Genomic DNA, 26,378 nt, shown 5'->3' with positions numbered 1-26,378 from the left:
ATTATAACAAAAAGGCGTAAAGAATTGTTAATTTGATTTTTGAAAAACTACAAATTTTGGTTTTTAAAATAAATATCTTTTCAACTCGCTCATATAATTTCATCCCTCCATGAAATTCGAATAGTTAACAGAGGTTCACTAACATGCGCTTAACAGCACTCTATTTGTAACATTTAACAGCTGCTAGGTTAACAGCACATTTTCGTAACATAACATAACGTAAAAGCACAACGTTAGGTTAAACGTAAACAGCTGTTTTCATTTGTTGTGATCAATTTGGTTTGGATAAATTCTACTTTTGTTTACAAATATCCACCAAAAAAACAAAAATGCGACGACGAGTAGGCCTGGGAGCCATCCAGCAACAAAAACTGGCCGCGGAGAAGTATAAAGATAAGGGAACCGACCTGCAGGAGAACCAACTCGAACAAATGACCAAACAAATGGAGGTTTTCCGTGTGAAACTGGAGGAATTCGCAATGAAACACAAGGAGGACATCCGCAAGAACTCCCAGTTTCGCAAGCAGTTCCAGGAAATGTGTGCCGCCATCGGAGTTGATCCCCTGGCCACAGGCAAAGGATTCTGGAGTGTCCTCGGAATGGGGGACTTCTACTATGAACTGGGTGTCCAGGTGGTGGAGGTTTGCCTGGCTGCTAATCACAAAACCGGTGGACTCATGGAACTGGATGAACTGCGACGACGTCTAATCGCCGCGAGGGGTCAGAGTGCAGTGCACCAGGAGATCACCAAGGAGGACATCCTTATGGCCGCCAAGAAACTGAGCATCTTCGGCAATGGGTAAAGGTTTTTTTCTATATGACTCATGATATGAAAGAAGTGGGGAAGAATCATTTATCAGCCTAAAATGCATTTTAATTATCGTTAATAGTTTTGTAATAAATTTAATTTATTAACTTTCAGCTTCGTGGTGCACAAATTGGGCAAGGGAAAGTACATAGTTCAGTCCATTCCCGGAGAGCTGAGCATGGAGGAGACCAACATTCTGAATGCAGCCTCCAACACCGAACAAGGCTGCGTTACGCAAAGTCAGCTTATTAAGGATTTGGGGTATTTGTTCTTCTTGTTTATCCAACTGAATGTTTAATAGTTATCCCTATGTTTTCCTAGATGGACCGACTATCGTGCCCAACAGTCACTGGACAAGGTGCTCGGCGAGGGCCTCTGTTGGATTGACAAGCAGGCGGATGAAGAGCCTTCCTACTGGTTCCCCAGCTTGTTTCCCGGTCGCAATGCTCAGACTGCAGTTGCCTCTTAGTGCTCTCATAAAAATAATTTAATCTGTACAATAGTTATCATAAAATATATCTTTGTACAACTGTAAAATCAGCGGCTTGGCCTAGAATGGATGCCTGGAGCTGTCTCCGGCGGCGCCGCTTTTGAGCAACATGTTGTCCGCCACCAGCTGGTCGTTCTCCTTCTTTAGCTCGTAAATGACCGACTCGAAGCGCTGCGTGATGTCGTCCATGGCCTTCCGGTACTTGGACTTCATATTCTTGTGGTCCACCAAGTAGCGCTCCATTTGAGTCTCGTAATGCTTTTTCCTACAAAGGAAGCAATAATGCATTTAATTTGCATTTACGTTATATCAACAAGTATATTTAATACTATTTGACGAATTCAAATAAATGTTTAACTTTGTACTGAAGTTGATCACATTTTGTAAAATATTATAACTTTAATTTCGCTTATGAGAAAAGTACATAATCAACTCCATTGTTAAGTATAAATAATAAATAATTTAGATTATTAATTAAGCAGTATGGTTGTGTAAATGTGGAAAAACCACCTAAGTAGGATGGAAATGTATTTTGTATACCTACAATTTGAAATCTCTATCATCCTCTTCTTGCATATCGTTCAGAGATCGCTCCAACTCGTTGAGTCGCCTAGAGGTGACTTCCACCTCGGTTTCCAGCTTTTCGTTTTGCTTGAGAACCTCCTTGTATTTCTGCTCATGGCGATTGTTCCGCGTCTCCAGCAAGTGAACTACCGATTTGTGTTCGGCGGACTCCTTTTTAAGCTAATAAATAATTTAAATTATATTATATATATACATAGAAAGTTATCCTTTGTTATTTCACCTTCTCCTTTAGGGATGTGATAAGAGTGTCCTTCTGCCTGAGCTTGTTCTTCAGTTGGCCCACTTCGTTGTCCACGCGCTTTGAGGCCTCCTCCATGATGCTGCCAATGTTGTTGGCCAGTTGGGTAACCTCTTCCTTGTAGACCTCGGCCAGCCTCTTGGCCTCCATCTTCTCCCTGGTGGCCTCTTCGCTTAGGGTGATGGCCTCCTCCACCTTTCGAATGGCAGTAGTTTCCCGCCTCGTGCTCTCCAAAAGCAGATTGTGAGTGTGACTGAGGGACAGCTCGTACTCCTTTAGCTGCTTCTGTAGGCTGGCCACCCGGGCCTGATCCTGGTCCTGCACCTTCAGCTGGGAGTGCAGCTGCTGCAGTTGCTCTCCACCCCGCTGTTTGTGCTCGTGAAGCGCCTTTATGGTCTCCGCCTGCGTCCGCAGCTCCTCCTGCTGGGCAGACACCTTCGACTCCAGCATTTTCATGGCCCTTGCGTACCGCTGAATTATCTAAAAGAGAAATCCGAAAATGGTTAAGAAATTTTGGGATTTTACTCGTTAGTCTTTGGTTTCCATAATGAAACGTCAAATACTTATCAAGTCATGGCTTACTACAAAATGTAAGTACATATACATATTTAAAAATTATTCTACATTTGGGAGTTTCTTAACAAGTTTTTTAGGACCTCTAAAATGTATTATTTTCGCAGATGTCGCAAAAGTACTAGCCTTTTCCCACATAAAAATACTTATAAAAAATATTTAGAATATTATTGGACTAAGTATCGACCATCTTGAAGTTAATTTACCAATTTCAATAAAGTTTTCCCTTTCAAATAAATACCTGATCGTCACCCGACTGCTGCATCTGGACGCGATAGTTCCTGAGCTCCAGTTCCATGTTCTCGATGGTCCTTTTGGAATAGTCCTGCATCGATTGCAAGCTCTGCCGCTCCTTGAGCAGGGATTCCACCTGCTTCTTGGCGACTTCCAAGGCTTTGTTGGTCAGTAAAAGGCTCTGCCTGAGATCCTGGTAGTCCCCACTGGCCATGGCGTTCTTGCATTTGGCCAACTCGCTGGTCAGCCGGCCGTTTTCTTCCTGCACTCCGTTGACATAGATGCGCAGGTTTTTCTGCTCCTGCCGGAAGTTGCGCAGATCCTGGTTGGTATCCCGCACCAGGCGCTCCACTGCATCGGCCACTTCCCGCACACCGCTGCTGGAAGGATTAGTATATTAATAATTTAAATGGGTTTAATTTATATTGGTTTTTATTTTGCCTACCTGGGAAAAGCATCCTTTTCTTCCGGTTGTCTCATTGTTGTTTTGTGTGGAATCACATTATTTTTTAAACTTTAAGGGGGCTATGTAAGCATTTCTAATAATGTCTTATTGAGTCAACATTATGGTTTTGGTCATGAATTTTTATTTTGGGGGACAAACTCCTAGATGTATTGGTGAAATACATGTTTACATTTCATGTCATTTAATAGGGGTTTTATTGTTCATACTTTCAATATTAATTTTTCAGGTGTGTTAAGTTTGTTAAAGAGAGACTTAAAAGAACATAAAAGGGGATATTTGTGATACCAGACAACAGAGTACTAGTTATTTGGAATTGATTGCAGTGACACTTTTGTTTCTTGTATCAAGTTAGCTTTGAAGCCAGATTTTCAGCAGTATCAAAAGCAGTTTTCGAAGAACTTTGAACTAATTGCTTATTAATTTAGTTGTATTCTCGCGCGGCTGGGAACCTTTTTTATTGCACCGAATCTATGCCACTGGCAGGCTTTTGCTGTCCGTTGTCAATCTGTGACGACCTGCCACCCTTCAAGCAGGTATTTCTTGCAATGGAAACCAGGCACGAGTCCTGCCACGGCCGCTGACCCCCGACAAGTGTCGGTTGTCCTGGGCAACGAGACAACGGGGCAGCCAAAACAAATGGTGAAGTAATCGGAAAATGGTCAACTTTTCTTTTACAGTCGCTCGCCATGCCGCTGTTCAACAAGAAGTTCGAGTCGAAGCCGATCCCGGTGCGTCAGGGGCGGTGCAACATCGGACATCCTGTGGCCACCGAGGAACTGGACGACTTCCGCCAGATCTCCCTGACCCTGGGCAACAAGGAGCTGCGCTTTGCGGACGGCATCTGGATGCATTCGTCCCGAAAGGGCGATGTGGATGACATGCTGAGGCTAAACAAAAAATTCCGGGCCCTCGAGGAGGAGAACAACATGTGCAACCTGAAGATCGAGGTGATGTTGGACCTGCTGGCCGAGCATGCCACGGAACTCAATGAATTGAAGCCAAAGGAGAAATGAGATGAATATGTTTTAGGAATGTATCTAGGACAATAAAGGGTGGAAATTGAGGATAACTTTGACGACACTTAATAAAACTATTATTGAATAGTCAATAAGAACAATATATTAAGTGGTTTATATTTACAAAAATTTTACATTGGAAAATCCTAATAATTAAAAAATATATTTGTGTCTATCTTAAAGCTATGCATTTTGCAATATTTATAAGAAATTTTATTCATTTTCTTAAATCCTAATAAATAAAAAATATATTTGTGCATTTTACAATATTTATGAGTAGTTTTACTTATTTCTTTAACTTTATAATTTTTATTGAATTATTTAGTTCAATTTAGTAAAATACAATTAAAAACATGATAATTTAAGCTTAAATAAAGCATCTTTGAACTATCCTACTTCTTTCCTTCATAGACATCTTCCAATAACAACCTGTACTTTTAAAAATTAAAACTTCTTAAAACTTGTATTAAGGCTGATGAGTGCTAGTGACAACAGCGGAGTCCTTTTTCTTTTTTTGTTTATCTGCCAAAAGCTGCAAATGGACCTTTCTCAGTCGTGAGAACTCTTCGTCGAACTTTAGCATGAGATTATCCATATCCTTCTTGAAGCTGGCCATTATTTTTTCCTGCACCACTTGGTATACTTCTATTTCATTCTTGTGCCGCTTTTTCCTGTAAAAACAAAAATAAGCTATTGATCAATATTATAGATACAAAATATTTTTGGTCTTACAGTTCAGCTTGATGTTCCTCCATATCGGAATTAGGATCATTTACTGATCTTTCTGCCTCCGCCTCAAGTTTCTCATCCCGCTTAAGAGCTTCCTCGTACTTTTCCTTCAAGAGAATTTTTACCATCTTGGGATCTTGATTCGTTGGTTTCTGAGGCAGCTATCAGGTAGGATAACAGATTATTAAATTCTTAAATTTTTAAGGTATTTTTGCTCTTACCTGCTCACGCATGGAAATAATACAATTTTTGCTCTGGTTCAGTTCATTTTTTAGTTGGTCCATTTTAAAGTCTACGGATTTTGTGACGTCTTCAACTGTGCTGTCCATTGAATTATTTTCCAAATGTGGGGCAACATATAGTTCGTTTTCATCCTTGTTCTCCAAGAAAAAGTTGTTATGCTCGCCCTGATTGTGACTCATTCTTCTTCTCTTCTTAACTAACACCAAAAGTTAACTAACTAATTATTGTGGAAAATGCCTAGATCAACGTGGAATTAAAGCCGAAAATGCTATGAATTTACAAAGATCAGGTTGTTAAATGTAAACTAATTATGCAAAGGGAACTTGATTATTATTTTATTTACGTATTTCTAAGTGTGTTTGCTCATAAATAATTACTATAACCAATTAGCAATTTCACACTTATTCAGTCTTTTAAACTAGAAAAAAATGCTATTAAGGTCATTAAAGGTATACAAAAAAAGTTATATTTATTTCAGTAAAGCAATCTTACGAAGTCATATACAAAATTATCTAAATGACTTTATCTAAATGACTTTCTAAGTTTCTAAAATGCAAACTACAAATTTGTATCAGTCTAATGGATTGCCATCTAATAGGTTAATGGCTCAAGAAAAATCAAATCAGGCAGCAGGCTTGTTTATTTATCGTAAATACCATAAATATAGTTTGACCCAAAGTTACCAAACGTTCGATGAAGACCCAACCACATACTCGAGATCTATTTATAATGCCACATTAATCAGTTTCACATGCCCATCGGGGGAGTTATCAAGAGGTCTGGCTGGGGGGCTTTTGTTGACCGGCCCATTGGGCATTAATTTGGATTTGTTGCGCGAGCATTGGAGCTGGTCAAATTGGTGGCATTGTTGTCGCCATTGGCAGCAATCTATAGACGCCATCGGTGGTATGGGTGCTATGGGTGGTATCGATGGCTCTGGTATCGCAAGCGGTCCGCCGACGAGCTGCCGCTGGCTCCCGCTTCGTTTATAGGCCGCTTGATAAGCCGCCACCTCACCAGCCGATAAACCCCGGCAATTGAGCAGTTCGTCCGCGGTGATAAAACCCATCGATGAGCTGTATAAATAGCGCTTTGAATTTACATGACCTCCGCCGGTACTCCACTCCTATCTCATTCACGTCCGGGGCTAGACAAATTTTCGGATCGCCCGATAAAGCTTAGTCTAATCTTTCCCAGGGGGGAAGCGGAAGTACGAATGGCGGTGCGGGTGCCTTCACTGCATATGTACATAGGTGTCTGCATGGGCCCCATATCGGTCCACTCCATCGACTACTGTATATTTACGCACCGATATTGATATGCGATAAGCAAAACTGCTTATAAAACACATTTATTTTGTTGTTCCCAGCAATGCCAGCACCTACAGCAATAGGACACTGAGAGAAAAGCGAATCACATGCAGGTTTAAGTTGTGGTATATTTTAGTATGTTTATTCTATTGCAGAATATTTTTTTTATGTACTAAAAATAAAGTTATTAAAAGAAATCAAACGTGTTAACAAATCCATTATCCATTTTATTAATTTCAGTAAAGAAACTAAGAAAAGAAAAGAGAAAATATCATTATGGCAAAAAACGGATACAAATTCTATTAAAAACTCTGTGAGGAAATCTATAATCTCAAAATAAATATTTTGTATTTGGTTCAGTATGTTCTAGACAAATTGATCTATATAATTAAGATAACGGTATCAAACTTATAAATTATTTTACTTCCATATTATATTTTCTTGTCATAATTTTTCTCAGTGCACTGCCCACGGCTGCCTGTGGCCGCTGCCGTCGCCTCCGATGGGTAACACTTGTTCGAATCGTGTATTACAGTAGTTTGTTGATAGCCAGCCCCGCGAACGGAACGCGTACGGAAGAAAACGATCGCGAGATCGATGTGGCTACAATATTTACCGACCACAATAGCCAATTGCCGGGAGAAAACAAAAGCAATTGGAGCTCCAGACGGAGGAAAAACTAACGTTTTGTGCGAACTTCGCGAATTTCAGTGGCGCAAACGGCAAGTTCTGTGTGGCATTAGGTAACCGGAGACGCAGACCCGGAGTTCCGGATAACGAAAAAAGCCGTATCAGCTGAAGAGGGGCGAATATGAAGCCATCGTGTCAGTTGTCCATCTGCTGTTAGCCGAAGTGAGTGTGTTTGCTCCTATTTTGATTCCACTTCTCGGCCAGATCGGTAAACAAATTGTCTATTAAACAATCAACTTTTCACCTAATAAATGATATCGTATAAATCAATTGAGTCGATGCCAATCAAGTGGGGCAACACAGATAAATCTCCATCACAATGGGCCGAGATCGCAGATCTGGACGAGGCAAAACGAAATGCATAAACAAACGTCCCTCGCATCAAAAGTGTTTTATGAGTTTTGTGTTTTGTGGTCGAGCAAGTGATCGGGAAATGATTTGTTCACGACATTCCACTTAAAGGAGGAACATTCATTTATTTATTATATTAGAATGCATACAGAATATTTAAATGACCAAGACAAAAGCTACATGTTTCGCAAGCATAAAAAAGCAATTAAAATGAAGACTTTATTTCTTCCAATCAAGCTGTATTTATTTAACTCAATTTTTGATATTTTATATCCCCAATGGAGATCATAAATTCTCCCCAACAATAGTCATTTTTCGCATCACATAGTTCTAAAATGGATCATTAAGTTTTGAATACAATTTCCGTTCCGAACAGTTAACCGTTACAGCCCTTCTATGCGCTTCTCAATCTATTGAGTGCCCCGAAAGTTCTTTGGTAGCTGCCAATCAATTGATAAACGGGCATTATAGCTGTGGCAATGATTTATTGTTGCATAAATGGCACTCACTATTTATTAATAAACGAGAAGCGAAATTCTGATAATTTATATATATGAGAACCAAGGATTTGTGCCGCATTGTTTGTGTTTGTGAGCCAATGTAGAGCACCCGTTCGCTTCAAATGGCCAAGTAAATAAACAAAAGTAGATTTTTACACTCATCGCCGACAGCGCACAATAAAATGTGTGAAAAATGTGCTAGAGCCAGTGGAAATGCAACCGCGTAGACCAAATAAATAAATAAATAAATTCAAACTTGGAGAGCCACGAATGTTTGCTAAGAAATTAAATGAAAATCGATCAAATGGGAAATAAACGAATGGCCAGCCAGTGGAATGCCAAATAAATAAATGCCAGACCATTGTGTGTGCCCCAAACTAACTAATCAAAGTGTTCGACAGGTTCCTTTAGCGATAACAAGTGGAAGTGGAAGACAATGTCGTGGATATGCTAAGTGGAAATGGATCCGATGATTTGTGATCTGTGGTCTGGCCACATCTGGCTATTGATTCTCATTTGTTTCTGCGGCTTTCAACAATGTCGCGGTTCTTTTGTGGACTATACAGGTAAGTTGGTTTTGGATTGGGGTATCTTATTATGAAGTGCAGTTTAAAATGCAATTGGGTTTTAATTGTTTCCCTAATTTTATATACTTGTCTTATTTAATTATTTGGGATGACCCAATTTAGGTAATTTTAAAATTAGTTAATATCCCTAAATCATTTAAAAAAGCTTAACTACCCGTAAATTACTTGATCTAATGTGAAGTGGAAACTATGAGTGGTGACACAAAAACTAAATTTGATTCACCTTAGAAGCTTTTTGTAACTCTACGTTTCCGCATTCATTCGTCAAAATGCTCAGAAGGTTAATCGCAACTTTGGAGAGCACAGTGCTTGATAAGATACTGTCAATTTGGCTATCATCGACACAGAAAATAGTAAACAAATTTCGTGCCATTGCCTTGATTGAATGGTTCGTTCTTTTCTTTTTATTTTTCGCCGGTGCAGAGAACACAGAGTTGATTCAACAGAGAGCCGGGTTTGATGTCAGGCTGCAGTGCAATCTCAAGGGTTTGGTGGACGATAGTATGTTGGATGACATCAAGATACATTGGTACTTCAAGGTATTTATTGATACAAAAGTACTATTGCTTAATTCTCTTGTTATAAATCTTTTAACTTCTTTAGCAATGCAGTGAAAATAATTGTCATCAGTTGGAGTCTGTGGATGAATGGACCGCTCTGCCTTGTGAGCCAAGTCTTTGTCGTCCGGAGTTGTGGCTCCGGAATGTGACGGAGCGGTATTCCGGACTCTACAAATGCAGCATCAATCCTCACATTTGGGATAAGGCCCAAGCTGTGGACGTTCAACTGGTTCGCACCTATCAGCTGGATGTTAAAAGTGAGTCCAATTTATAAAACTACAATCAACAAAATAACAAACAAATATTAATTAAAATAATCTATTCTATTCTATAATATATTCTTTAAATAAAACCATGATTGGTCAACCAATTTGTAAAACAAAGAAAGACTTCTTTGCTTTTAAGAATGCAAATTTTGAATTCGGATCAGTCATAATTATAGATCCCTTCTCCTTTTTTTAGATACCTCCTTGGCCGCTCCCGAGTTCGTGGACTCGTATCCGAACAACAAGACGACTTTGGTGGGCAGTAGGGTGGTGTTCCAGTGCCGCGTCCACAGCGAGGAGCATCCCACGATCAAGTGGTTCCGCCGGCACACCTATGTGGGAACCCAGTCAGTTGGAGAGGCCTCGACTTCACCCACTGCCTCCAATTTCAGCACTCACATTGTTCGTTACAATGGTCGGACTTATGAACTGCTATCCACAGATCCAGAGAAGTTGATGGCTCCCCAGATATATCTCAGCAAGTTGATTCTGGACGGAGTGAGATTTAGGGATGCGGGTCACTACGCCTGCGTGGCCATCAGTTATCGGGGTCACAAGATCCGGGAGGCGTTCCTTGAGGTACTCCCCGTTCAGGATGATTCGGAAAAGGAGTACTGGTCGGATTACGATAGCAGCGAAGATGGAGTTTCGACCAGCGATCCTCGGGAGTTCCTGCTGCTCTTTTTAATGCCTTTAGGATTGGCACTACTTCCACTAACCGTTTGGTTCAGTTTTTTGTTGTACAAACGCTGCTCTGTGAATCACAGTGATTGCCAGCGAATGGATTCGGATGAGGATCTGGACACGGAAAGGTGCGTCCTTGGAGGGAATTAACGCATGAAGCCATAACCGGAATTGATGCAAGCTGCATTACGCTTATTAAGTTTATGAATAAAGACTGTAAGTAGAGTTAAGGAAGTTGTACATATGTTGGATTTAGGATGAATGCAATGATTAAACATATTTTGTAAGTCTTTTTGTTTTAATTTTTCATGTCCTTCACATTATTGGTTTAATCTTTAATTTAGAGAATTTAGACATAATTAAGCAGAATTTATTGAATATTCTAATTTCCCCAGCTAACAAGTCTTCTAAGCCCCTTCCTTCACTTTTGATACGAATGAATTTCAAGAATACCTACAGTTTTGTGCCATTTGGTTGAATGTGATGGTTGTGTTCGAATGTTACTAAGGCAGGCTATTTAAGCAAAGTTCAAAATTTCCGTCGTATGAAATTCAAAATTAGTTTAGTCTTCATTTGGGCACCACCACCACCACCACCGCCATCAACGAAGTTGATATCAGCAACTTCATATCCACATCAGCATCCTGATCGATCCTTTAAAGAAAAGCCACTTGTTTCTACCATCTGATGATCTTTGAGATTTGCCTGCGGTTCCATTTGATGCGACAGATCCAAGTTCACATATCCTTTCTGGTCAACCAACTGGCACCATTCGAAGAGTCCTCCATTGGAGAGATATCCAACTAAATCATCCCATTGCCGAAGCTTTGGGTAACCTAAACAGACAATCCTAAGAGGGATTCCCTGAATGTCTGGATCGAGGCGAAGCCGCAGTATGTTGGGCTACTACGAATACTTCATGCCCGGGATCTATGACTATCCGGTGACGCACAGTGCCGCGGCTACATTCAGTGCCTACAATATGGATCCCATCCTGGCCAGCGGCTCATCGCCATGGTCGATTCCCAGTGCCACCTATGTGGCAGGACCATTGGGCGTCATAAACTACCTGTCGGATGTGCAATCGCACTTGGCTCTGCCCATCAGCCAGAACCTGGGAACCGGTCTGATCTACACGGCCATCGGTTCCAATAACCTGGATTCCTATCCTCATCACTCGCTCCATGACTACGGGCAAATGGAGGAGGATGAGGGGTACGGGTATGAGGACACTCAGCTGGATCTCTGCCTGGCTCATTTGATTTCCGATTCCGATGGGGAAGAGGAGCAAGTGGAGGAATCCGATGTTGATCAGTCGGGCGATTCCCAGAGCTCCTCAAAGAGTTACTCATCTGTGGAGATCACCGAGCAGTCGGGATCAGGGGAATCGGTGAAAGCTGAGGAGGTGCCCAGAAGGCAAAGAAAGTCTTCGCGTAGGCGCATCTACGAGGCTGAGCAGGGTTACCTGGTGGAGGAACCCTCCAGTGAACTATCCGAGGAGGATCCCGAGGAACTGCCACCCAAATCTAGGACATAGATCTTCATTCAGCCGCTTGTTGACGTTTCTATTTCCGATTTACTTTTCCATTGATTGCGTTGCGTTCAAATTCGAGCAGTTGCAAATCAACTTAAGACCGATTTCCAGATTCGTGTTCAGAAGTATAGCTTACGCATTATCTGTATGCAAGTATGTAGAATTGTACAAGCTGTTCAAATTTGATTTATCGTTGCAATTTGATAGTGAGCAAATATATATATCTTTTATAACAAATGTTTTTATCTTTAAAATCCTTAGGCAAACATCCTATTCATACAATATTTCTGTCTCCTTTCTGAAGACTTGTGGTTTGATTCTCAAAAAATCTGCATTCAAAATTTTCATTTTAACGTTGGTCCAGTTTTTTGACCCATTTTCCTGTCATTTATTTCCAAGTTTCCGATGTGTTGTTAAAAGGTGGCCCACAACAGGACTTCCGCAGTCCACAACTTTATCAAATTTTATCCGATTCCAAAGTGGCATACCTCCAAAGACTTGTGGTTTGATTCTCTAAAAATCTGCATTCAAATTTTTCATTTTAACGTTGGTCCAATTTTTGACCTATTTTCATGTCATTTATTTCCAAGTTTCCGATGTGTTGTTAAAAGGTGGCCCACAACAGGACTTGCGCAGTCCATAACTTTATCAAATTTTATCCGATTCCAAAGTGGCATACCTCCAAAGACTTGTGGTTTGATTCTCTAAAAATCTGCATTAAAATTTTTCATTTTAACGTTGGTCCAATTTTTGACCCATTTTCATGTCATTTATTTCCATGTTTCCGATGAGTTGTTAAAAGGTGGCCCACAACAGGATTTCCGCAGTCCACAACTTTATCAAATTTTATCCGATTCCAAAGTGGCATATCTCTAAAGACTTGTGGTTTGATTCTCTAAAAATCTGCATTAAAATTTTTCATTTTACCGTTGGTCCAATTTTTGACCTATTTTCATGTCATTTATTTCCAAGTTTCCGATGTGTTGTTAAAAGGTGGCCCACAACAACTCTTCCGCACTCCACAACTTTATCAAATTTTATCCGATTCCAAAGTGGCATACCTCTAAAGTCTTGTGGTTTGATTCTCTAAAAATCTGCATTCAAATTTTTCATTTTAACGTTGGTCCAATTTTTGACCTATTTTCATGTCATTTATTTCCAAGTTTCCGATGTGTTGTTAAAAGGTGGCCCACAACTGGACTTCCGCAGTCCACAACTTTATCAAATTTTATCCGATTCCAAAGTGGCATACCTCTAAAGACTTGTGGTTTGATTCTCTAAAAATCTGCATTCAAATTTTTCATTTTACCGTTGGTCCAATTTTTGACCCATTTTCATGTCATTTATTTCCAAGTTTCCGATGTGTTGTTAAAAGGTGGCCCACAACTGGACTTCCGCAGTCCACAACTTTATCAAATTTTATCCGATTCCAAAGTGGCATACCTCTAAAGACTTGTGGTTTGATTCTCTAAAAATCTGCATTCAAATTTTTTATTTTAATGTTGGTTCAATTTTTGATTTATTTTCATGTCATTTATTTCCAAGTTTCCGAAGTGTTGTTAAAAGGTGGCCCACAACAGGACTTCCGCAGTCCACAACTTTATCAAATTTTATCCGATTCCAAAGTGGCATACCTCTAAAGACTTGTGGTTTGATTCTCTAAAAATCTGCATTCAAATTTTTCATTTTACCGTTGGTCCAATTTTTGACCCATTCTCATGTCATTTATTTCCAAGTTTCCGATGTGTTGTTAAAAGGTGGCCCACAACAGGACTTCCGCAGTCCACAACTTTATCAAATTTTATCCGATTCCAAAGTGGCATACCTCTAAAGTCTTGTGGTTTGATTCTCTAAAAATCTGCATTCAAATTTTTCATTTTACCGTTGGTCCAATTTTTGACCCATTTTCATGTCATTTATTTCCAAGTTTCCGATGAGTTGTTAAAAGGTGGCCCACAACTGGACTTCCGCAGTCCACAACTTTATCAAATTTTATCCGATTCCAAAGTGGCATACCTCTAAAGTCTTGTGGTTTGATTCTCTAAAAATCTGCATTCAAATTTTTCATTTTAACGTTGGTCCAATTTTTGACCCATTTTTATGTGATTTATTTCCAAGTTTCCGATGTGTTGTTAAAAGGTGGCCCACAACTGGACTTCCGCAGGCCACAACTTTATCAAATTTTATCCGATTCCAAAGTGGCATACCTCTAAAGACTTGTGGTTTGATTCTCTAAAAATCTGCATTCAAATTTTTCATTTTAACGTTGGTCCAATTTTTGACCTATTTTCATGTCATTTATTTCCAAGTTTCCGATGTGTTGTTAAAAGGTGGCCCACAACAGGACTTCCGCAGTCCACAACTTTATCAAATTTTATCCGATTCCAAAGTGGCATACCTCTAAAGACTTGTGGTTTGATTCTCTAAAAATCTGCATTCAAATTTTTCATTTTACCGTTGGTCCAATTTTTGACCCATTTTCATGTCATTTATTTCCAAGTTTCCGATGTGTTGTTAAAAGGTGGCCCACAACTAGACTTCCGCAGGCCACAACTTTATCAAATTTTATCCGATTCCAAAGTGGCATACCTCTAAAGACTTGTGGTTTGATTCTCTAAAAATCTGCATTCAAATTTTTACATTTACATTTTTTGACCCATTTTCATGTCATTTATTTCCAAGTTTCCGATGTGTTGTTAAAGTCCACAACTGGACTTCCGCAGGCCACAACTTTATCAAATTTTATCCGATTCCAAAGTGGCATATCTCTAAAGACTTGTGCTTTGATTCTTAAAAATCTGCATTCAAAATTTTCGTTTTAACGTTGGTACAGTTTTTGACCCATTTTCATGTCATTTATTTCCAAGTTTCCGATGTGTTGTTAAAAGGTGGCCCACAACAGGACTTCCGCAGTCCACAACTTTATCAAATTTTATCCGATTCCAAAGTGGCATACCTCTAAAGACTTGTGGTTTGATTCTCTAAAAATCTGCATTCAAATTTTTCATTTTACCGTTGGTCCAATTTTTGACCCATTTTCATGTCATTTATTTCCAAGTTTCCGATGTGTTGTTAAAAGGTGGCCCACAACTGGACTTCCGCAGGCCACAACTTTATCAAATTTTATCCGATTCCAAAGTGGCATATCTCTAAAGACTTGTGCTTTGATTCTTAAAAAATCTGCATTCAAAATTTTCGTTTTAACGTTGGTACAGTTTTTGACCCATTTTCATGTCATTTATTTCCAAGTTTCCGATGTGTTGTTAAAAGGTGGCCCACAACTGGACTTCCGGAGCCCATAACTTTATCAAATTTTATCCGATTTGAAAGTGGCATACCTCTAAAGACTTGTGATTTGATTCCCTGAAAATCTGAAGTAATTTTTTCAATTTAACGTTTACCAATTTTTTCATGGATATTCATTTTGACATTTCAGGTTATTTAAGCTTCAGAATGCTTCAGTTTGCTTCCTTCTTTGTTTAGGACCATATATAATACGTTGTCATTAATAATTAAAACAATTATAAGCTCAGTGAACATTAAATACAGTGAATTTTTCAAACGACTTGTTTTTACGTATACGTTATATTTATTGGGAGTAATAGAGTGCTAGGAAATAAAGCCAATTAGCATTAAATGGCAAACTTTTCCTCATGTCGTGAGGCAAATATAAAGAGTTGTTAAAAATTGAAAGACAAATAACCTGCATTTTGAATATAAAGACAAAAGTATTGTTTTCAAATATTCCTCACTTGAGTGCAAATTAAAAAAAAACCGTATGTCACACAGTAGCACCCAGTCGATACCTAAATTACACATTCCGATTGAGCAACTAATTTAATTATTCGCACATGTCCATCGGATTTGCTCTCAGTTTACTCATACTAAAAATTGTCTCACTGTCTCTCTGTTTTTCTCTAGCTCTCTCTGTCTTTTCCCATAGCCCCTTCTCTTTCGCCTCTTATCAACCCCTCTCTTTCTAGTTGTGGGACTGCCTTCTATCGTCCGCCGCTCAGTTGTTGTACGGCTTTTGTTGCCATCGGACGTGACTTGTATTTATTTATTATTTTTTGTCGACGGGGCCAGCGAAAACGAAAACACTCGCCATAAAATAAACAAAAAACTATTTTTAGGCTGCAAATCTGAAATATATTTTCTCGATCAACTGCAGCAGGAGCATAGAACCTATAATAATGGACTGCAAATCGCGTCGCGGCACCAAAATCTCGGTGATCGCCTTGGGCAGTGCCCTCTGTTTCGTGATGATGGCATACTTTGTGTTTGGTGATAGTAACGACGAACAGGGTTTGCGGAATCTACGCATGATATCCATAGTAAGCTGCAGCCACGGCTAGCATAAGCCATAATATGTAGTAAACAAAGGAAACTGAGTACTGTGTTTATCAATCCACCAGCTGTTTCGACACGGGGCCAAGAATCCGAGTGGCTTCTTTCCATTGGATCCACATGCAGCGCACGATTGGCAAGGCGGCATTGGAGCCCTTACACCGGTTCGTAATAGATACAGTAGAGCTTCAGTAGTCACAATCTTTAAATGGTTAGATACAATCGATTTCATTTTGGTACCTAACAAAACCTCTTCAATTGTCTCACATAACAGCTCGCAACTAATCTATAAAAGTGTTTTTATCAATATTATGAAAGCCAGAATAATATTTTTCAATTGGTTTCTACTTGATTTACAGCTTTTTATCTACAATCATTAAAGTCCAATGACTATAAATAGTATCATTTAAATACAAGAATTTCAATTAGGTTTTTAATAGCTCAGTCAAGTCATAACACTCGAATTGCCAAGCCCAGTTGCAACTACATATGTTAATAGAACTGCTTTTCCATTAATTTGTTTCGAATTAATATTCAATTTTCTGCTTCCGATTGAAACAAATAAATATTAAAATTTTGTATTGCTCAATTGTTGTAAATCATATGGCAATAGTTACAGAAACTCGGTTTTTCTGTTTTTATTTATAAATATATCAAAAATATTTATACATGAATTCTAAAGAAAATAAGTATGAAAAACTTCTGAATAAGTAAATACTTTCAGAGGTATACAAACCAAATTTGTATTATTATATACATATGTAGCAGAAAAAAAGTAATTTCAAATTCGTCTGGCTGGAAATTAACTTACATTACATCCTTTAAGTCTTATGGCATTTTGGATACCAAATGTGGTAAAAGTGTGTGATAGTAAAGTAAACATAAATTGTTATATGTTAATGTACTATATATTTGTGACTTTACAATTATTTCTTCTCTCATAGAAAGGCAGTCTGCAGGCATACAACCTGGGGAGGAACCTGCGCATGCGGTACTACCGGCTGCTGCCCTCGAACAGCCTCTACACGCAGCAGCAGGTGCACGTCCTCAGTTCGGCGGCGGAGCGGTGTGTGGTGCGTCAATCGTTCTGATAAGAAACCCTCTATTGGGTCTATAACCCTAGAGATGGGGGTGCCCTAATCAGTTGGCCGTGTGTTATCTTTTAGATGAGCGCCCAGAGCGTCTTGGCCGGCATGATGCCGCCGCTGGAGAACAACAATGTGCTGCCCATTCCCTGGCAGCCGGTGGCCGTGAATACGCTATCGCGCAATGATGATATTGTGAGTGCAATCTTGTTACCATAAACCATGTTGCAAGTCATTATATAGTACGATTACCCTTCCAGCTATTGGCCCAAAAGAAGCCCTGCTTGAAGTACGACAACATCCTGCAGAAACTCTACAAAACACCGCCAGCTGAACTCCAAAAACTGAACGAGGACAACTTGGAATTGTACAAGCTGTTAACCAAAAATACAGGCAAGGTGGGAGAGGCTGATTAAAAAGTTACATCAATGGCAGTTAATTCTTTTTTATCGTATTGCTTTTATTTATGCTGAAATAAGTACTTTAAAAAATATTTTGAAAAATATTTACTCTAAATCGGTATAGAAATTTCTGAATTTTTTAATTATATGTATACATATACATTTCAAATTTAAACCATGCTATGCTGTCGATACTTATATTATTTCCTTCTATCTTTTAATGGTTTTTATCTTATAGAACATTTCAAATGTACTGGATGTGGAGCTACTGTATGGCACTCTCAAAACCGAAGAGGAGGCTGGTCTGGTGCTGCCCGATTGGACTGAGAATATATATCCCGAGGAGATAAGACCACTGGCAGAGCGTAGCTATACGCTTTTTACCGAAACCAATCTGATGAAGCGGATTAAGGGTGGAGCCTTCCTCACAGAAATACTGTTTAAAATGCAGAATAAGCGAAAGAGAAACCTGAATCCGGATCGCAAAATATTTCTATATTCCGGGCATGATGTGACATTGGTCAATGTAATGAATTCCTTGGGAATACTGGATCAGACCACCAAGCTTCCCGAATATGCATCAGCCTTAGCGTTTGAGCTTCATCACAGCAAGTCATTTAGCGATGGTGACTTCGAAGTGAAGGTTGGTGATTGTCATTGTAATAAATCGTTGGTTTTTAATACTTATTATAATCTTTGCTGCAGTTGGTTTACTATTACAACAGCGAAGACAAATTCCCCAAGGAGCTGACCATTCCCAATTGCGATGCTCCGTGTTCGCTGACCCAGTTCGAGTCTTCGGTGAAGGCCCTGCTCCTGGACAACTATGATGAGACCTGCGAGAATCATCCGACTGACTGTAAAAACTGAGATTTCTTCCATTGTTAATCGTTCCTGATTGTTGAAAGTGTGTTGGTCTGGGGTGTAGCTTAGGTCTTTGGACATTTCTAAGAAATTTCCACTTTTTGTTTTGGGTAACTGGATGATGGTTATTGGGTTAATGGCAGAACATTTTACCGATTTGGTTTTCTCAGAAAGTAAACAATTTTTGATAAACCTAAAAGTAATTCAAAATACAATCAGGACTAGGGTAATTATCTCAAAAAGACAAATCTTTACGTTATCCTTTAAAAATCTCTACAAACTTTTAAACACCCCAATATGCTAAGTTGTTGCTCCATAAAATGTTAAACTTTTAATAAATATGTACATATTGAGACAAGAAGGCTATCTTTCACATTTCACATTTGGCTGCCTCTAAAATCAGGTCAAAAGCTGGCACCCTTGTCCTCGGCATATAGAAAATATATGGGAACTTTCACCGACTCGCTGACATGAACGATCTCTGTGTGACTAATTAGACGGATGGCAGCCAGTCCATAAAAGAGCATTGGTAAGCCTATGATCATACGATAAATAAAGTGTAATAGAGGGTTACTTTCTTAAAGACTGTCCTAATTCAAAATTCTATTATAGTTAGGATTTAAGTTTTGAAAGCTATATCCCTCTATTGAGTTATGACAGTCTTTTAGAGCGCAACCAATATGATAGACTTACCCAAATTGATAACCTTCAGGAAGCGAAAGAATTTGTCCTCTAGCCAGAGGTCCTGAACCTCCCTCTTGCTACAGTGATACTTCATATACGGATAGCAGGCGGTGCGCAGAATGTGGTAGTTGGTTCCACTGTCCAGAGTCCAGTTGAAGTGGGACATTCCCCTCTGATCGTTGGCCACATCCCGGAACTAGGTTTACCATCCTTTAATTTATTTATAAGCAAGAAGGAACATCCTACCTTTACGAAATATGATGTCCAGGGTGGCTCATGGCATTGTTTCAAATATGCGGTCAATACTTCCGAGGCTCGAGGCTTCAGTAAAAGGCGGGTGAGCTGCATCCTAATTAAATTTATGACTTATTGCATCACACAAAATAATAACAATTGAGCTGGGACTATTTTGTTATTATTTTGTACGCTGTTATCGAATTTCCAGCTGTTCAACAATCGATAGTAGCAGAAATAGAAGTATAGAGCTGTGCACTATTCCTTATCACAGAAAAATAGCTGAAACTCAATTTAATAATAGAAAATTAAAAAAAATAACTTTTTAAATTTCAATGTTTGCATAACCGTAATAAAAAATTTTTAAAAATCTTTATATGATAGGAATCTGTTCTAATTAAAAATAAAGTGGAATGATGCTGAGGTTTAGTTAGTATTCACTTAAATTTATTTCATTTTATTATATAAAATTTCTTCAAAAACATTTAAACAAATTAATTCAAAATAAATTTATAAATTTTTCTATCTTTTTATAGATTGACAAATTTAAAGATACATATAGCCATAAAAAAACTATTTTTACAACTTGGGGTTGTATCTATCGATTGCAGTGTAGCTATCGCTAGCTTAGCGCGCTTGATTTGAATTTAAATGCATTCGAAATTTAATATTGAGATATATCTTTAAAACCACCGTATATTTTTAGCCTTTCGGCAGTTAGAAGCACCAGCAAGAACACCCGGCTGACGGAGCACTTTACGCTGGACGAGCAGGTGGTCAACGAGGAGCTGTTGCAATATGAGGAGGGTTCGATGGAACGCACAGCACTGGAAACCGCTCTGCTGGGCGTTCTCAAGAAGGTAGAACACGTACCCATCGTGATTAATGGCCAAGAGTACCAGGCCAAGGAGGAACTTCAACAGGTATTGCCCTACAACATCCAGCAACCCATAGCTCACTATGGCCACGCCCACCGCGTCCTCATCCAAATGGCCATCGACAAGAGTCTGGAGGCTCAAGACCAGTGGGATAGGACTAAACTCAGCGAAAGGATTGACACCTGGGAACGGGCAGCGGAACTGATTGCCGGAAGACACCGGTACAACATCATTGCGGCCACCATGTTGGGCCAGGGAAAAACCCTTCGTCAGGCGGAAACGGATGTGGCCGAATTGGTGGACTTTATGCGCATCAATCCTGTGTTCCTGCGAGAACTGGCCAACTATGAACCCATTAATGGAACGTTACGGGAGTGCAGGAATTCCATGCGGTTGAGAGGACTTTCAGGTGCAGTTCTATAGAAATACCTCTGTTTTCATTCAATATTTATATCCTTTTATTTCCAGGATTTGTGGCCGCCATTAGTCCCTTCAACTTCACGAGCATTGCCGGCAATTTGGCCTACACACCGGCCTTGATGGGCAACTCTGTGCTTTGGAAGCCCTCCGATTCGGCCATCCTCTCCAACTATTTCGTCTTCAAGGCCATGCAGGAGGCGGGTGTGCCCAAGGGGGTGGTGAACTTTGTGCCCGCCGAGGAGACGATTTTCGCATCCGTCGTAACGCAGCATCCAAAGCTGGCGGGTATTAATTTCACTGGCACTTCCAATGTGCTCAAAGTGCTCTGGCAACTGGTGGCCCAGAATATCAACTACTACGAGAACTATCCGCGTTTGGTGGGCGAGGGAGGGGGCAAGAACTTCCACTTCGTACATCCTTCGGCGGATCCGGAAATGACTGTGGCCTGTACTATTAGAGCAGCCTTTGAGTACTCCGGCCAGAAGTGCTCCTCCTGCTCGATGTTATATGTGCCGGAATCACTGTGGGAGGATCACATCAAGGAGCCCCTACTAAAAGTCACTTCCTCACTGTTCGTGGGGCATGCCACCTACTGCGACTGCTTCTGTTCGGCTGTGATTAATCGGCGGGCCTACGATCGCATCTACATGTGGCTGAGATATATCGTTCAGAGTCCTAGTTGTCAGGTTTTGATCGGAGGAACCTGTGATAAGAAACGCGGTTACTATGTGGATCCCACGGTGGTGCAGGTGAAAGATCTGGATAATATCATATGCCGGGAAGAGCTTCTAGCACCCATTTTGGGTGTCTACGTGTATCCGGATAGCAAACTCAAGGAGACCATGGCCAAGGTGGCCGAGATCAATCATGGATTGGCTGGTTCAGTGTTCGCCAAGGATCAGAACTTTATACAAGATGCCTACGAGGCCTTCAGATTCAATGTGGGCAACCTCAATGTGAATGACAAGTCCACCGGTTCGATGGTGGGTCAACAGCCATTTGGAGCGGGTCACTTGACCGGTACCAGCGATAAGTTGGGAACGCCCCACTGTCTCCTGCGATGGACTTCACCCCAGGTGATCAAGGAGTCGTACAAGCCACATGTGAATATCTATTATCCGTATATGCAGGTCAACGAGCAAAATCGGGTCGTCATTCCTATGGAGAGCGAGCAAAAGGAGGCGGTTGCTCAGGATAACAACTCTATTGTGGCCTCCAGTGAAGAGGACAAGCCCCTCATATAACATCTTATTAGAGCTTTTAATTCAAAGTCCAAATTTCTGTTGCAATAAATTACAAGAAAACTTTAAATGACTTCTTATTTTTTACGTATTTAAGGTAAAGTTCTAATAATTCCACCCAAAATTTTAACTTCTACTTCTAGAAACTAAATCTAGGTATAAGTACATTCATAATTTTAAAGTCGTAAAGGTAAAATAAGGTATTTATTCAAACCTGCCTATCTTAATACTTTTGGAAATAACATCAAATATGCTAAGTAGTTACACAGGATAAACACAACCCACTTAAATGATATACTGCAAAGTCCTAGCAAAAACATGAGATGTCTAGATATCTTCTTACGATTTCGTGTTTTCTTTTGATACGGATCTCAGTTCCCATCAGCTCCACGTCGGTAGAAGTTCAGAAGCTCAATATGCCCTTCAAGGAGGCCGCCACCTGGTCGAGAATGCTGGATGACATGGGTCAGTCCCATGTCCACAGACTATACAATGCATATCGGGATCGTTTGAGAGGCGAGGGCGATGATGTCGAAGGTGAGGTAAAAATAAGTGCAATGGAATTGAAAGATGTTGCTAGGAAATCAACTGAGCCCAAAGCTTTAGAAAGGGCTGCTTTAGAAATTCCCATTTTCTCCGATGACTGGCCTGTTTCACGGGAAAAACCAATCGAACCCATTGCCAAAGAAAAAGATCCCCCCATTATCAAATACGATGCCACCGATGATCAGCCACATCCATCAGGAAAATGCCTTGCCCGTCTTCCAATTCAGAGTAGAGCAAATCAAAGTGATATAGTAAAACCAAAGGCTAAAGCTCCTTTGGTAAGTAGTGTGATTATACTAAAAATGGATGTGCCGGAAAAAATGCTAAGAGTAAAACCGCCAGAAAAGATGAAGGATCCTGGTGAGCGTCGAATCTTCGAACTAAATCGTATATACAACGAGTTTTTGAAAGCCTGGCAACAGCCTGTTCAAAGTTTACCCGCCAAGACTGAAACCCCAAACAAAGTCACGAGCTCTTTAGGATCACAGACGATTGAGTGCACTATTCGAATTAATGGATGTGGTGGAGCGACTTCAAAAGAGCGATTTGGTTAAAGAATTGGCCCAAAAGATTAACGAGGAAATGGAACCCAATCTGCAGAATCAAATCAAGCAGGATGCTCTTCTGGTAACAGAAAGTAGAGCCTCATTGAGAGCTATTAAAAAGAATGATCTTTCCGGGATCTTTGAAAATGTGGAGCCCGGAAGCGCTTCCATAGCGTTCAAGAGAATGTTGGATGATATTAACTCCAGAAGATCAACGATCAAAGCTGGTGGACTGTACGATGAGTACAAGAAGGGTTTTTGTGAGCTATTCAGCAATCAAAAATTTCCCAGGGAGTCGCTGATTACCAGCGAAGCGGATTATCCTTTGGATAGCGAAACGAGTCGAAAAAATAATGACAATTTCCCCTGTCGGTGTGATAACTCAAAACCAACTCCCTTAAGAACTAACCAACCAGAAGATAAGACCCAAAGCAAAGTCAGTGCGCCGGTTGCAAATGCCAAACCAAAAATGAAGTATCTAAAGGCCCTGGAAACATATGTTAAAATGAACAAGGAGACTAACCAAAACGGCGGTGTTGTTACGGTTGAAAATCCGAGGACAAACATAAACTATCTGAAGGCCCTGGAAACCTTTCTTAAAATGAACAAGGAGAGTAACGAGAACGGCGGCTTAAAGCCTTATTATTTACCAAATTCTAAAAATCGTCAGCTTGTTTGGAATGACATCCCCCTGATTAAACCAGGTCTCAGTGAATCGCCCAAGAAAACTTTGGAAAGTAAACCGAAATATAAGCCTTCTAGCACACCCATCAAAGAGAATGTTGTGCCTGAAAAGGAATCCAAGAAAGAACAGAATTTTAAAACTATTCCAAAACAAGAGACTAAAGGAGTTCACCAGTGTACACCGAAGACTGAGACTAAATTGGAGCAGGGTTTCTCAAAAGCTGAAAGTAAAGGCGAGCAGTGTATCCCAAAATCAGAGAATAAATTGGAGCACGGTAGCCCGAAATCTGAAACTAAATTGGATCAGGGTATCCCAAAAACTGAGACTAAAGCCCACTCCATTAATCCCTGGCAAGATGTTTTCTCAGGACTGGATCCAAAACAAATAATTAGCGGATTGAAGGCCATCAAACAATCTTCCTTCTTCAACCTGGCTGATGAGTATCAGAAGCAAATCGACAACCTTAATCAGGCATTGAAAACGAAGCAAAGTTGGTGGAAGGAGGTTGTGGAGAGGGGCAAAGCTCCTGTCAGGACACCCATGAAAAGGAATGTACTCATGAATAATGCCCCAACTGGATCCGCTATGCCAGTGCCATATCCCGAGGTTCTAGTCAATCAGGCTCCACAAATGAATTGCCATAACGTCATTGATAACATGGCCTCTCAAATGAATCTTTCACCTTTGGAGATGGCTCAGAGAATTGTGGGAACTAGTCAAAATACTGCATTCAATTCAGGAGCTGGTCGAGTTGGATTCGTGCAAACTAACATACAACCAGGTAAGTTGGTAAACATAAGGTTAAGTTATTTTGACTTATAAATATCCTTTAAAAGCTAGTCAGATCGGAAGTGGCTCCAAGAAAGGACAAGGTTTCATGTGCCAAGTACCATGTCAACCAATGGGTCAACAGCCACAACCCCAGCAACAACAAGATTCCCCGGAGCAAACGGAGCAAACGGGGATTTCCCCGGTGCTAGACAAGATCCTCCAGCGTTTGGAGAACATTCAGGCCACCAAATGCAATCAGACGACAGAAGAGGTGTCGGAGAAGGAACTGCCCTGCTGTTTTGTGGATCCAGCTGATGGTAAGATATTAACTTTGAGCTAGGATATATAACAATTTGATTAATTCAGGTGCCCCGTGTGATCTGAATGGCTCCTGGGAATCTCTCGTCCTGGGAGTTCGCATAAATATCCGATCCAACTCTACAACGACTGATCAAGGGGAGGAAAAGCCAAAGCCCACCTGTTCGCAACACAAAGCTAGTCGTGCCCGTCGCAGATTTCTGCGGCAGTGCGTCAAGATGAACAAGACTCAGTTGAAGGAGATCGCAGAGGTCAACTCACCCAAACAACGCGGTGTGTCCTTAAATATTAGTGTGCAGGATACGGTTCCACCGAGAGCCCACGATCTCCTGGAAAACCTCACCGACTGGAGCTTCTCGGGTCATGCCTCAATGATCCTCGGCGGACCCATCTCAATCTCCTTTCGCAAGGAGAACTCCAACCTGATTGGACACTTTGTTGGCTACTGTCGTACCTGCGGCTGTGTGGACACCATTTTCGGGTCCTGGACCTTTTGTCAGCCATCGCGGGATTGCCAGGATATCTGTATGTCTATTGTGGACCGGCGGGACATGCTGCGGCGGTACAGCATGGATGAGCGGCGAAAGAATCGATTCAAGGAGCAGCTCTACATAGGCAGCAAGTTCGCCAAGATGGAAAAAGAGCGACTGCGTGCCGAGCAGGAAAAGTACGAAAAGCTTCGGTACCAAATTCAGGGCGAAACTGATGCCAATACTCCTAGTCCTAAAAGTCAAGGCGGTTCCAAAAGTTGATTTCATTTAATTTTTTATTTGGATTTCGTTGTATTTTAATATTTTTTTTATAAATCGGTTCTATTAAGTTTGCTCATATACTGAATTTAAAAAATCGTTTAAAAGGAAATATTTTTGAAAATATTGAATAAAAAATATCAATAAAAAAAAAATGGCTTTTATAACTGCTTCTTTGTCTTATTATTTTCGATTATTTTTCCTAGGAACTAACACAGTTCCCCAAAACCAAAGTTTTCATTTTTTCAAGTTAATGTTCCCAATTTAATTTGTTACGCACACGTATTTTACAAACGATTTTCTTGCCTCTTCTGGTGGTGAATGAAGGACATGGTGGCACCAATCGAACGTCCAACACAATGCTGATCCATTTGTCCATCCTGGATGCATTGCCTCAATAGTCCTACCGCGTATTCCTTGATCTTGGATTTAGTTTCGTCATTGTCGATCCGTTCCAGTCGCCTATCCACCTTGTGCATTAGGACGTAGGCCTCGGGATAATGAGCCACTTCGTAGGGCCACCAAAAAGCATCCTGCTGAGCCAGGGATGAAGTGGTATCCCGTTGTGCCAGATAATCCTCCCCAGATCCATAGATGGTGTTGGCCTGGACGAGAGCCAGGGCCGAGATGAGTAGAATCACCAGAGTAGAGGCCATTGCAACGACTGCTGTTAAACTGTGAAAATTCATTCAATACCTAAGCCTTTTATAGGCCTTAAATGACAACAAACAAGCGCGGAAAAAAGG

General features: G+C 40.4%; 11 protein-coding genes across 17 annotated transcripts; 7 read left to right on the top strand and 4 right to left on the bottom strand.

Annotated features, from left to right (window-relative positions):
* Positions 1–241: 241 nt before the first annotated feature.
* On the top strand, positions 242–1,305 carry LOC108053503 (vacuolar-sorting protein SNF8). The gene is made up of 3 exons (XM_017136189.2): positions 242–799; positions 923–1,069; positions 1,130–1,305. Exons 1-3 carry the CDS (start codon positions 330–332, stop codon positions 1,275–1,277), a joined length of 765 nt encoding a protein of 254 aa, XP_016991678.2. The 5' UTR covers positions 242–329; the 3' UTR covers positions 1,278–1,305.
* LOC108043505 (coiled-coil domain-containing protein 30) lies at positions 1,274–3,475 on the bottom strand. 2 transcript variants are annotated; one of them, XM_044458772.1, is made up of 5 exons: positions 3,374–3,475; positions 2,936–3,305; positions 2,104–2,601; positions 1,843–2,042; positions 1,274–1,563 (listed from the first exon to the last, which is right to left on the bottom strand). In XM_044458772.1, exons 1-5 carry the CDS (start codon positions 3,406–3,408, stop codon positions 1,359–1,361), a joined length of 1,308 nt encoding a protein of 435 aa, XP_044314707.1. In that variant the 5' UTR covers positions 3,409–3,475; the 3' UTR covers positions 1,274–1,358. The 2 variants fall into 2 exon arrangements, with proteins under 2 accessions (XP_044314707.1, XP_044314706.1); XM_044458771.1 differs by having other exon boundaries at positions 2,936–3,308; positions 3,374–3,429.
* A 252-nt stretch (positions 3,476–3,727) lies between these two features.
* LOC108053505 (protein chibby homolog 1) lies at positions 3,728–4,483 on the top strand. Its single transcript, XM_017136191.2, has 2 exons — positions 3,728–3,927; positions 4,072–4,483. The coding sequence occupies exons 1-2, from the start codon at positions 3,865–3,867 to the stop codon at positions 4,405–4,407; spliced, it is 399 nt and encodes a 132-aa protein (XP_016991680.2). The 5' UTR covers positions 3,728–3,864; the 3' UTR covers positions 4,408–4,483.
* Positions 4,484–4,699: 216 nt separating this feature from the next.
* Positions 4,700–6,810, bottom strand: LOC108050399. The gene is made up of 3 exons (XM_017132115.2): positions 5,361–6,810; positions 5,143–5,300; positions 4,700–5,081 (listed from the first exon to the last, which is right to left on the bottom strand). The coding sequence occupies exons 1-3, from the start codon at positions 5,559–5,561 to the stop codon at positions 4,877–4,879; spliced, it is 564 nt and encodes a 187-aa protein (XP_016987604.2). The 5' UTR covers positions 5,562–6,810; the 3' UTR covers positions 4,700–4,876.
* Positions 6,811–7,162: 352 nt separating this feature from the next.
* LOC108050488 (cell adhesion molecule-related/down-regulated by oncogenes) lies at positions 7,163–10,620 on the top strand. Of its 4 annotated transcripts, none has more exons than XM_017132233.2 (5): positions 7,163–7,544; positions 8,635–8,799; positions 9,244–9,359; positions 9,424–9,637; positions 9,843–10,620. In XM_017132233.2, exons 2-5 carry the CDS (start codon positions 8,694–8,696, stop codon positions 10,478–10,480), a joined length of 1,074 nt encoding a protein of 357 aa, XP_016987722.2. In that variant the 5' UTR covers positions 7,163–7,544; positions 8,635–8,693; the 3' UTR covers positions 10,481–10,620. The 4 variants fall into 4 exon arrangements, with proteins under 4 accessions (XP_016987722.2, XP_044314711.1, XP_044314710.1 ...); XM_044458776.1 differs by having other exon boundaries at positions 8,625–8,799; XM_044458775.1 differs by having other exon boundaries at positions 7,163–7,590.
* Positions 10,621–10,718: 98 nt separating this feature from the next.
* Positions 10,719–12,101, top strand: LOC108043709. The gene has a single exon (XM_017122518.2). It carries the CDS (start codon positions 11,199–11,201, stop codon positions 11,865–11,867), a length of 669 nt encoding a protein of 222 aa, XP_016978007.2. The 5' UTR covers positions 10,719–11,198; the 3' UTR covers positions 11,868–12,101.
* A 3,707-nt stretch (positions 12,102–15,808) lies between these two features.
* On the top strand, positions 15,809–18,919 carry LOC108053005 (venom acid phosphatase Acph-1). 3 transcript variants are annotated; one of them, XM_017135572.2, is made up of 7 exons: positions 15,861–16,198; positions 16,280–16,375; positions 17,156–17,284; positions 17,378–17,491; positions 17,557–17,694; positions 17,936–18,340; positions 18,403–18,919. In XM_017135572.2, the coding sequence occupies exons 1-7, from the start codon at positions 16,058–16,060 to the stop codon at positions 18,565–18,567; spliced, it is 1,188 nt and encodes a 395-aa protein (XP_016991061.1). In that variant the 5' UTR covers positions 15,861–16,057; the 3' UTR covers positions 18,568–18,919. The 3 variants fall into 3 exon arrangements, with proteins under 3 accessions (XP_016991062.2, XP_016991061.1, XP_044314708.1); XM_017135573.2 differs by lacking the exon at positions 18,403–18,919 and having other exon boundaries at positions 15,809–16,198; positions 17,557–17,689; positions 17,936–18,133; XM_044458773.1 differs by lacking the exons at positions 15,861–16,198; positions 16,280–16,375 and adding an exon at positions 16,405–16,422.
* LOC108053006 (uncharacterized protein C15orf61 homolog) lies at positions 18,870–19,523 on the bottom strand. The gene is made up of 2 exons (XM_017135574.2): positions 19,255–19,523; positions 18,870–19,096 (listed from the first exon to the last, which is right to left on the bottom strand). Exons 1-2 carry the CDS (start codon positions 19,409–19,411, stop codon positions 18,966–18,968), a joined length of 288 nt encoding a protein of 95 aa, XP_016991063.1. The 5' UTR covers positions 19,412–19,523; the 3' UTR covers positions 18,870–18,965.
* LOC108053003 (delta-1-pyrroline-5-carboxylate dehydrogenase, mitochondrial) lies at positions 19,391–22,088 on the top strand. The gene is made up of 3 exons (XM_017135571.2): positions 19,391–19,582; positions 20,186–20,766; positions 20,826–22,088. Exons 1-3 carry the CDS (start codon positions 19,503–19,505, stop codon positions 22,019–22,021), a joined length of 1,857 nt encoding a protein of 618 aa, XP_016991060.2. The 5' UTR covers positions 19,391–19,502; the 3' UTR covers positions 22,022–22,088.
* A 211-nt stretch (positions 22,089–22,299) lies between these two features.
* On the top strand, positions 22,300–25,645 carry LOC108052991. The gene is given in 4 exon segments (XM_017135552.2): positions 22,300–23,052; positions 23,054–24,575; positions 24,631–24,882; positions 24,932–25,645. Coding segments are annotated over 4 exon segments (3,189 nt in total). The 5' UTR covers positions 22,300–22,341; the 3' UTR covers positions 25,636–25,645.
* Positions 25,632–26,318, bottom strand: LOC108052996. The gene has a single exon (XM_017135561.2). The coding sequence runs from the start codon at positions 26,286–26,288 to the stop codon at positions 25,920–25,922; it is 369 nt and encodes a 122-aa protein (XP_016991050.1). The 5' UTR covers positions 26,289–26,318; the 3' UTR covers positions 25,632–25,919.
* Positions 26,319–26,378: the final 60 nt, after the last annotated feature.

Source organism: Drosophila rhopaloa, unplaced genomic scaffold, assembly GCF_018152115.1.
Source record: "Drosophila rhopaloa isolate 14029-0021.01 unplaced genomic scaffold, ASM1815211v1 contig_167, whole genome shotgun sequence".
NCBI lineage: Eukaryota > Metazoa > Arthropoda > Insecta > Diptera > Drosophilidae > Drosophila > Drosophila rhopaloa.
The sequence above is the reverse complement of the archived record's forward strand: the minus strand, read 5'-3'. Positions and strand labels throughout refer to the sequence as shown.

Bases quoted from the DNA above. Each gene is read 5' to 3' on its own strand.
- LOC108053503 (XM_017136189.2), top strand. From the start codon at position 330: ATGCGACGACGAGTAGGCCTGGGAGCCATCCAGCAACAAAAACTGGCC. The intron at 800-922 runs GTAAAGGTTTTT...ATTAACTTTCAG, and splicing joins CTGAGCATCTTCGGCAATGG to CTTCGTGGTGCACAAATTGG. The intron at 1,070-1,129 runs GTATTTGTTCTT...ATGTTTTCCTAG, and splicing joins CAGCTTATTAAGGATTTGGG to ATGGACCGACTATCGTGCCC.
- LOC108043505 (XM_044458771.1), bottom strand. From the start codon at position 3,408: ATGAGACAACCGGAAGAAAAGGATGCTTTTCCCAG. The intron at 3,309-3,373 runs GTAGGCAAAATA...TAATCCTTCCAG, and splicing joins GAAAAGGATGCTTTTCCCAG to CAGCGGTGTGCGGGAAGTGG. The intron at 2,602-2,935 runs GTATTTATTTGA...TTTCTCTTTTAG, and splicing joins AGCAGTCGGGTGACGATCAG to ATAATTCAGCGGTACGCAAG.
- LOC108053505 (XM_017136191.2), top strand. From the start codon at position 3,865: ATGCCACTGGCAGGCTTTTGCTGTCCGTTGTCAATCTGTGACGACCTG. The intron at 3,928-4,071 runs GTATTTCTTGCA...TTTCTTTTACAG, and splicing joins ACCTGCCACCCTTCAAGCAG to TCGCTCGCCATGCCGCTGTT.
- LOC108050399 (XM_017132115.2), bottom strand. From the start codon at position 5,561: ATGAGTCACAATCAGGGCGAGCATAACAACTTTTTCTTGGAGAACAAG. The intron at 5,301-5,360 runs GTAAGAGCAAAA...CCTACCTGATAG, and splicing joins TTATTTCCATGCGTGAGCAG to CTGCCTCAGAAACCAACGAA. The intron at 5,082-5,142 runs GTAAGACCAAAA...TTGTTTTTACAG, and splicing joins GAGGAACATCAAGCTGAACT to GAAAAAGCGGCACAAGAATG.
- LOC108050488 (XM_017132233.2), top strand. From the start codon at position 8,694: ATGGATCCGATGATTTGTGATCTGTGGTCTGGCCACATCTGGCTATTG. The intron at 9,360-9,423 runs GTATTTATTGAT...TAACTTCTTTAG, and splicing joins AGATACATTGGTACTTCAAG to CAATGCAGTGAAAATAATTG. The intron at 9,638-9,842 runs GTGAGTCCAATT...TCCTTTTTTTAG, and splicing joins CTATCAGCTGGATGTTAAAA to ATACCTCCTTGGCCGCTCCC.
- LOC108043709 (XM_017122518.2), top strand. From the start codon at position 11,199: ATGTCTGGATCGAGGCGAAGCCGCAGTATGTTGGGCTACTACGAATAC.
- LOC108053005 (XM_017135572.2), top strand. From the start codon at position 16,058: ATGGACTGCAAATCGCGTCGCGGCACCAAAATCTCGGTGATCGCCTTG. The intron at 17,492-17,556 runs GTGAGTGCAATC...TTACCCTTCCAG, and splicing joins TATCGCGCAATGATGATATT to CTATTGGCCCAAAAGAAGCC. The intron at 17,695-17,935 runs GTGGGAGAGGCT...TTTATCTTATAG, and splicing joins TAACCAAAAATACAGGCAAG to AACATTTCAAATGTACTGGA.
- LOC108053006 (XM_017135574.2), bottom strand. From the start codon at position 19,411: ATGTCCCACTTCAACTGGACTCTGGACAGTGGAACCAACTACCACATT. The intron at 19,097-19,254 runs GTAAGTCTATCA...GTATGATCATAG, and splicing joins CCTGAAGGTTATCAATTTGG to GCTTACCAATGCTCTTTTAT.
- LOC108053003 (XM_017135571.2), top strand. From the start codon at position 19,503: ATGATGTCCAGGGTGGCTCATGGCATTGTTTCAAATATGCGGTCAATA. The intron at 19,583-20,185 runs GTGAGCTGCATC...GTATATTTTTAG, and splicing joins GAGGCTTCAGTAAAAGGCGG to CCTTTCGGCAGTTAGAAGCA. The intron at 20,767-20,825 runs GTGCAGTTCTAT...TTTTATTTCCAG, and splicing joins GCGGTTGAGAGGACTTTCAG to GATTTGTGGCCGCCATTAGT.
- LOC108052996 (XM_017135561.2), bottom strand. From the start codon at position 26,288: ATGGCCTCTACTCTGGTGATTCTACTCATCTCGGCCCTGGCTCTCGTC.